Source organism: Populus euphratica, unplaced genomic scaffold (assembly GCF_000495115.2).
Source record: "Populus euphratica unplaced genomic scaffold, PopEup_1.0 scaffold147.1, whole genome shotgun sequence".
Taxonomy (NCBI): domain Eukaryota; kingdom Viridiplantae; phylum Streptophyta; class Magnoliopsida; order Malpighiales; family Salicaceae; genus Populus; species Populus euphratica.
The window spans coordinates 124,257-132,869 of record NW_011500032.1 but is presented as its reverse complement, the minus strand read 5'-3'; the positions used below and the strand labels follow the sequence as shown (position 1 = coordinate 132,869).

Here is an 8,613-nt window from a genome sequence, read left to right as displayed (position 1 = left end):
TCTATGGTCTCATCACCGTCAACATCTTCTTATTCTTTCTTTTGTTTTCATTCATTCTCCACTATAGCAAATAATAACAAATAGAAAAACTTCGGGTTTTATTTCATGATTTCACATTATTTTAAATTTAACCAAATATAATTTATTTATTTATTTAACTTAATCAGGTGCCATTATGTGATAGAAATTAAAAAAATATACACTTAAAATCAGAGGAGAGAAAAAATATTGGATTCTTAAACCTAACGCCCGTAATGCCAAGAAGGACAACACATCAGCATGGACCCCACCCCAAGTGGAATCTGACGACATCACCTTCTTAGCGCGAAAACAAAAATAACAGGGAGCGTGATTCACATTCACAAACGTGGATTCCGCTCAGTGGACAAAAAACCGAGTCAACTGCTGCCCCTCTGTATTGCTATAATAAGAGAATTGAATTCTCTCTCTCCAACTAAATCAAAATTCTCAGAATCGAATTACTCTTTCAATCAAATTTCGTTTTTTTTTTTTCCGGCTAGATGGAAGGTCCATTGACGACGGATTCGGTTTCAGATTCGGATTTCCTTAAGGAATTTTATATTCCTAATTACATTTTGGTTCCTGATTCGAAATCCGATTCCACTCCTCCACTTCAGCTACCTCAGTGTCCGGTTCTGGTTTTTATCAATTCCAAGAGTGGTGGTCAGCTTGGTGCAGATCTTTTAAAGACTTATTCTGCTCTTCTTAATGAAAATCAGGTGAGGCTTTTTTTTTTTTTGAGTTTCTGTTCTCTGATGACAAATCGGTGATTTTTTTATGTTTTTAATGGACTTTTTAGGTTTTTGATTTGGGGAAGGAAGCGCCGGATGTGGTGTTGCGGAGGATTTATTTGAATTTAGAGAAATTGAAATCTAATGATGAATTTGCTGCTAAAATTCAAGAGAAATTGCGAATTATTGTAAGTTTTATTTTTATTTTTAATTTTAGGTTTTTAGGTGGTGTTTGGATTCCTGAATGTGAATGTAATTGTGTTTGTTTTATTTTATTTTTTTGTGTTGAAATATTTTTGTTTGGATTAATTGTTTTATTTTTTATTTTTAAATTTATGAGTGTTGAAATGTTTTTGTTGGGATTAATTGTTTCATTTTTATATTTATGTTTGTTGAAATGTTTTTGTTTGGATTAATGTTAGGTTGCTGGTGGAGATGGAACAGCTGGATGGCTTCTTGGTGTTGTTTGCGATCTTAAATTATCGCATCCGCTGCCGATTGCTACTATGCCACTGGGGACCGGAAACAATCTTCCGTTCGCGTTTGGTTGGGTAAGAAATAATGTCAACGAATTTGAAATGGAGGGTGTAATTTGAATGTTTCGAGATTTCTGGAATTGATGGTGGTTTGAGTGATGTAATATGAGAATTAGCAATCTGGAAGAACTGGAGTGTAATATGAAGTGTATTTGCAGGGAAAGAAGAATCCAGGAACTGATGATCAGGCTGTGATGGCTTTTATGAAGAAAGTAAAGAATGCCAAGGAAATGAAAATAGACAAGTTAGTTAGCATAACCATCTTTGTGTTTGTATGTGCATGCATAGTCGTAGCTTTGTCTGGTTACATGACTTGGATTAATGTTCTTGTGGGGATAATTCGCTTAGGATTTGATTTCTTGAAAATCTCTTTCTGCAGCATAAGTTTGGTGTCTGATTGAACAAACATGGGGTGATTGATTTATATTTTGGTTCGTCATTGCTTGCTTCATTTTTATCTTGACTTACATATTTGTTTTTTATGTTCTTGTTCGAAATTCAGCTGGCATATTCTCATGAGGATGAGAGCTCCTAAAGAAGGTTCCTGTGATCCCATTGCACCTCTTGAACTACCACATTCTCTGCATGCAGTTCACCGTGTTTCTCCAACAGATGAGCTCAACATGGTAGTGCAGTCTACATTGCCCCTGAGAACTTTTTTTTTTTTTTTGGAAAAGTGCTCTTAAGAACTGTCTAAAACATTTCTTGGCCATCATTTTGCTTATAATCAGGACACTGCATTTGATGTCCGTGCAAAATCCAGTAGTAATTGTCTATTTGAACCCCACCACTACTTTTCTACTCTTTCAAATTAAAATTCTTCGACCTTACACTTGAGCCTGGAAATAACATATACTTTTTCGAAGACCTCACTTGTTTTCTTTGTGCTGGTGGAGTCTTTGATATCTACCAAGTGCCTGCTCTGATACCAAAGGTAGTTCCTTTGAAGGAGATTGTATAAGAAATTGCATTTACGGTAGACTGACAATTGGATTTCTTTGGTGCCATTTAAACCAGGCCCAAATAAAATTCAATAGTGTGTATTTGCCTACATCATAAATAACTAAATACTGTGTCCTTTTTTCTGCTTTAGCTTTTGCTTCAGCTTTAGTGCAAAACCATTGATAAAATCGGAAGACTGCTACTGAGAATGTGTTTTATTTATTGTCATTAATTTTTTTTGTACAATTTTTCTACAAGTGAGAAAAACAAAATTCATTGACTTCCAAGAGAGTACTATCTTTATTGAAGAAAAGTGAGGACAAACCTTAGAATCGTTCTGTTCTCCACTTTAACATATCTACTTCTTTGAATATAAGCTGCATCATGCATATCTTACAAAATTGTTTTGGTTGCTTCACAGGAAGGTTATATCACATTCCGTGGGGGATTCTGGAACTACTTCAGTATGGGTAAGACTTCTATCTTGGACCAAGTATAAATTCTTTTTATTTTTCTTATTGGCCAATTGAAACCTTAAAAGTACATATAGTTGTCATCATAATTCATTTTTGGGTTATTCCCCAAAATTTTACCCTTTTTCCTTTTAAAATTTTTTAAAAAATAAGAAATAATAATAGCAAGAAAACTAGTATTTTAGCAAAAGTAGGAAAATCAAGCTATAATTTTTTATGGAATTGAGAGCCTAATTGTACCCTGTTGTACCCAAGATTGAAGAGATAATACAAATTCAAGATCAAATTAAATTATTATTGGACGAATCTATATAAGAATCAAGCCTAAATATATAATTAGATTATTAATAGGCCAATTTGATTTAATCAAGGACCAAATTAAAGTTTAATTATGTTTAAGAATTAATTTGGGTCTAATTCAAAGGTGTAATTAGGTGCAAGGACTTAATTATACTTTAAATGGGTCAAATTAATTTGATGAGGGGGCTTAATTGGTGAAAAAATAAGTTTGGAAGTTCAATATAAGCTTAATTTAAAAGATTGGAATTTTAGAGGACTAAATTTAATTTTTACAAAGTGAATTGATTCCAATCAGGGGTAAAATCGTAAGAAAATCAAATTTTTAGGGTCAATTAAAGAAATTAACAACTAAAGATTATTTTGAAAAAGATGCTGAACTTTGGGGATCCAATTACTTTAAATCAGAGGTGAAATTGAAGAAAATCAAAAGTTTAATAGTTAATTTATGTAAATCCAAACTTAAGAACTCCAATGAAAAATTAAAAGTTTTTTAGGGATAAAATTGCATAAAATTAAAAGTTTAGGGTTAATTAAAGTTGCAATTGAAAGGAATTAAAAGATGAAGGATCAAATGGAATTTTGAAAAAATCCTTGAATTAAAACCTTAAAAGTCAAAACGATGTTGTTTCATTTAAATGAAACGGCATGTTTTGACCAAACATTTTAAAAAAAAAAGACAAACCACATGACTTGTTGTCTTATCTCTTATTCATCCTCTTCGTCATTTTCACCTGAAAAGATTACTTAAAGGGCTACTTTTTAGATATATTTAATGTTTAATCTCTTCATAAATTTAACAAAGCTTGCATGAAAATACATGAAAATAATAGTGTGACACTTGACCATGTCCTATGGTTTTTTCTAGCCGATTGACGCTAAAATGGCTGTGATGTCAACCCAAAAAAGCCAATTCTAGCAACAAAAAAGCCAATTCTAGCAACATTTAACTGTCAAATTTAATAGTTCATGATAGTCATTTGAGCCAATGATTTGTCTTTTCCAGCTAAATCAAGGATCAACATTTGTTCTCAAAAGAGACACAGTGTCCATTTTCTATCGGTTATAAGTAATGATAGATTTCATGTGTTGAGGAGAAAGAATTTGAAAGCTAGAGTCTAAAAAAACCAGTCATCTGCCCTATTTCCATCCTTTTCTCTCCCCGCTAGCTTTCTCCCACGTTCTTTGCCGCCATCACCAGCATCACATTGAACCTCCCAGCATGACCATCAACCATCCCCACGCCTCTATTACCCACCCCACACCCCAACCCTAGTTTTGCATACAGGACGGGAATTAATTAATTAAGGTCCTGCAATTGTTGGAAAGGCTTGGGCTGGACCTGTTTTGGCACAGTTCATATGGCCGGGTCGGGTTTAGTGTAAACCCGTGGTTGGCCCAACCTGACTCAGCTAGGTTTGGTCCAAATCACTAGGTTGAACCCAACCTAATATATTTAATAATAATATAATAATATTAAAAAAGAAAAAATTTCAAATTCTTCAAATGGCATTTTAAAAATATTTGCGGTCTCTCACATGTTTTTCCAACTATTTTGCATAATATAAAGTTGTATATTTATATTATAAAATACAAAATTCGATATTGAAATATTCAGTTTTCTCTTAAATATTTTTTTAAAATTTGAAAATTTTAAAAATTCAAAAACATATTAAATTAATTTCCTCTTAAGAAAACAAAAATATTTTGTTTTCATGTATACGATTGAATTCTAAAATTTTTCCAATGATATTTTCATTGAAAAAAAATTGCATCTCATATTTTAAAATGTAAAATTGATATCATTACCAGTTTATGATTATTCTTTAGGATTTGGTTAAAATATCAAAAAACTTTCACTAATCATTTTGTTCACTTTATATTTAAAGTGTTAGGATTTATCTATAGACTTTAATATTTGAGGGTATAAAATTACATAATAAAATATATCCTCATATATTTAAGATACAAAGCGTAAAATAAATACGATACTAAAATTTAGACTTTAAAACAGTTAGAATTTAACCCGATAGGTAGAGATTTCCTCACGAGGGGAGATCTATCTTGAAATGTAGACGAGATTAACGAATAGAAACTTGACTTAGAAAAACAATCAAACAATAACACAACTTACCTCAAGTAGGGTGCACTGATAGCGATATATCTTTCCTTGCACAGCGATGCATCTTTCCTGGACTCTTGTAGACCATATATTTTCTAGTAACTATAATATTAGGTGAGGATTCATAAACCTTATAATTATAATTTTATGATTATATTCAAAACTCTTTTCTAACACATCCTCTCAGAAGGCAAACCATTGCCGCTCAACGGCGCACATGCCCTCCGACATCTTTCATGGTGCCTCTAAAGTATAGTGTACTTTATTAGTATTTTTGAACTGCAAGATAAACCCCGTGTCTTATTTATAGAGTTTGCTCTAGAGGTTTAGAATCTCTGAGTTCTTGTTTCTTTTATGAAATCATCAATTCATTGAAAACATCTGAGATAGTGGAGACGTTGAATATTTAATATCAGATTATAATTTTTTAATATCTACCCTATATGCATGTGATTATAAGCATTAAGATGTAAATTTGAATTATATAGAGAGGATTTATTTTGTTTTGTTGTATCTTCTAACTTCGATTACAAAATGCCACACCGTAAATATGTTTTAAATAACAAGGAATGTCAATTTAACTTTTTTTAAGTTCAAAATCTTCTTTCTTGAAGCATGCCATGAACACTTGGATTTCAGAAATTTTACACTTTACCCCAAAACGTTTTTCTGACGTAACCACGACTTGTATTCTGTTGTTTGCAGGTATGGATGCCCAAGTGTCATATGCATTTCATTCTGAGCGGAAGTTGCATCCTGAAAAATTCAAAAATCAGTTGATTAATCAGGTACTGCAATGTCTTCTACATTCCTAGTGCATTTTAAAAAATTGAATTAAATATCACGGTAGTTCAATTATACTTAACTGTTGAAGAAAGGATATCAAATTTTGATCTAATTCTTCACCAAAACACGGGGCTTCTCCGCAGTCTACCATTAGGACTGTGGTTGGTAGGACAATAATTGGTCTGCTAAAGACTACAATACTGTTCGTTTGATAACTTGTCCCTACTTTTGTACATACTAAATGGTCCACACAAAGTGAAATACTGCTTTCTTAATTATTGTTTATTTTCTCCCTTTGGAAACAGAGTACCTATGCAAAGCTTGGTTGTACACAAGGATGGTTTTTAGCTTCTCTTTTTCACCCTTCTGAAAGGTTAGTGGATAAAATGCAAAACAGGGGGGGAGAGAGAGAGAGCGACGGGCATAAATTCTGTTGTGTTACCTGGATGCATGCAATATTACTTTCTGCGCTGTATATTGGGATTTCAGCTGGTATCCCTTTGAGAAGAGATAGAGCTATAAATAAGACAAATATATTTCATTGTCTGAGAATTTAGAGGCTCGCTGGCAAATCCTATAGCTAATCATGTTATGATAAATGCTGCATGCCTCAGCAAATTATGTAATAGCAGTGATTCTTCATTACAGGAACATAGCGCACCTTGCTACAGTGAAGATCATGAAGAGGCCTGGTCAATGGGAAAAGCTTCATGTACCTAACAGGTAACTCGGTGGTTATGTGCTTCAGTTTTATGGATCGTGCATCACTTTTCCATGACTGCTAACTTCGAAGAAATGTTTAACGCTTCTAAGTTTCCACTGAAACTAAATATTGCTTAGAAAAAACTTTCTAAATAAAAAACTATAAAATGTTTTGTCTGTTGACATCCCCTCCTCTGTTTTTCTACGAACAGCATTAGGTCAATTGTATGCCTTAACTTGCCCAGCTTTTCTGGTGGACTAAATCCATGGGGGACACCAAATAGCAACAAACGACGCGACGTCAGTTTTATCTTTTCACTTGCTTATCCACTTTAAATTTTAGTTTTCACGGAAACTAAATAATTTAATCTCATGAACGTTTATTTTACTGAGGAAAATCTGATCAATTGGCCTCTTATATTCGTTTCAGAGAGGCTTGACTCCACCTGTTGTTGATGATGGACTTATCGAGATTGTTGGTTTTAGAGACGCTTGGCATGGGCTTGTTTTGCTTGCTCCAAATGGACATGGAACTCGTCTTGCACAGGTGAAAAAATAAAACTGTAAATGAAATTCTTCCCTGATTTTAAATGGCGCTTTCTTTATGGATATCAGAAATTCATTCACGAAGAGGAAACCAAGATCGATTACTTATTCATGGATATAAAGGAATCAATCAGTGACCTAAGATGGAAATGTGTTCTGTGATTTCTTGGTTCATACAAGAAATCAAAATGTCTCATAAAAATGGCATTACATCATCTGTAGATTAATCTTCTAAACCCGTCATTCTTTTGCTTTTGGCACTAGGCACACAGAATCCGCTTCGAGTTTCACAAAGGTGGCGCTGACCACACATTCATGAGAATGGACGGGGAACCCTGGAAGCAACCACTACCATCGGATGATGATAATACTGTGGTGGTAGAAATCTCTCATCTTGGCCAAGCCAACATGCTTGCCACCGATGATTGCAGGTCTAAAAGTGTCAACGATCCTTCACCGCCATCCTGTCATGATGCAGAGAAAGATAGTGACGAGGAGGACTCGGTACTAGCCGAAGAGTTCAGGAAATTTGGCGCAGCTGATACATTCAGGATCCCAGATGAAGTTGACATTTCTCATCTCAGTTAAACCTTTAGATATTCATTTTTTTCTCTGTGATTTGCTTACATGTTTTATTGGGTTGATTCTCTCATGGTTTTGGAGTTTCATTTATATCATTTTTCATCCATATTGTTACTGAAATTGATTGTAAATTTATCCATTAACCAATTGATAATAAAACTGGTGGTTTAAAACTATTGCAATTTTATTTTAGGATTGCTTGGTACCTTGCCAAAAATTACTGTTGGTGAAACAGGTATTTGCAGGTGTTATGGTTATTGGTTCCTCCAAACGTCGTCAAATTTTTCATTTCAGTCCTAAAAGTTTTGAAATTTCTTAAATCTGCCCTTAACCTTAAAGCTTATTTCATACAAAATGTGCTTTATTTTTATAATTTTACAAACATCGGACTTCATTTTATTTTTAAAGATTTATACTGTAACACCATAATCGTCCTCACAGCGTTTTATTTAGTTTTTTTCCCTCTTGGTTGCAACTTGGTTATTGTTCCATCAGGTAAAATCAAAATACGAAAACCAAAAATGAATTGAAGTCAATTGTGATTGAAATTCACATGGCAGCAGCTGTCTCTTCCCTTCATATAAAAATTCCGGTTGAAGGGTTCATGGAATGTTTTCCAGCAATTGAGCTTCCTTTTCTCATTGGGTTTGAATTGGATCTTGTTTGTTTGAGCAAATTGTGGTTAATTTTGAAGATTTTGTGGTTTTCAGTGGTGATTCCGGTCTTCCTGAGGTTAGGTAAGTGTAGGCAAGAAGTGTATGAGCAGTAATGAGGATGGAGAATAAGTTGGAGAACGCGAAAAGAAAATTGGAGGTTGGTAGCTTCTCTTGCCCTCAAAACTGTAGGCAAGAAGTGTATGAGCAGTAATGAAGATG

At 33.7% G+C, this 8,613-nt stretch overlaps 1 protein-coding gene across 1 annotated transcript; it reads left to right on the top strand.

Moving 5' to 3' along the window:
- Nucleotides 1-337: 337 nt before the first annotated feature.
- DGK5 (diacylglycerol kinase 5) lies at nt 338-7,920 on the top strand. The gene is made up of 12 exons (XM_011050170.1): nt 338-740; nt 821-940; nt 1,175-1,303; nt 1,447-1,532; nt 1,791-1,914; nt 2,652-2,700; nt 5,828-5,910; nt 6,214-6,281; nt 6,557-6,631; nt 6,823-6,910; nt 7,041-7,157; nt 7,421-7,920. Exons 1-12 carry the CDS (start codon nt 522-524, stop codon nt 7,742-7,744), a joined length of 1,482 nt encoding a protein of 493 aa, XP_011048472.1. The 5' UTR covers nt 338-521; the 3' UTR covers nt 7,745-7,920.
- Nucleotides 7,921-8,613: the final 693 nt, after the last annotated feature.

Bases quoted from the DNA above. Each gene is read 5' to 3' on its own strand.
- DGK5 (XM_011050170.1), top strand. From the start codon at position 522: ATGGAAGGTCCATTGACGACGGATTCGGTTTCAGATTCGGATTTCCTT. The intron at 1,304-1,446 runs GTAAGAAATAAT...GTGTATTTGCAG, and splicing joins TTCCGTTCGCGTTTGGTTGG to GGAAAGAAGAATCCAGGAAC. The intron at 7,158-7,420 runs GTGAAAAAATAA...TTTTGGCACTAG, and splicing joins ATGGAACTCGTCTTGCACAG to GCACACAGAATCCGCTTCGA.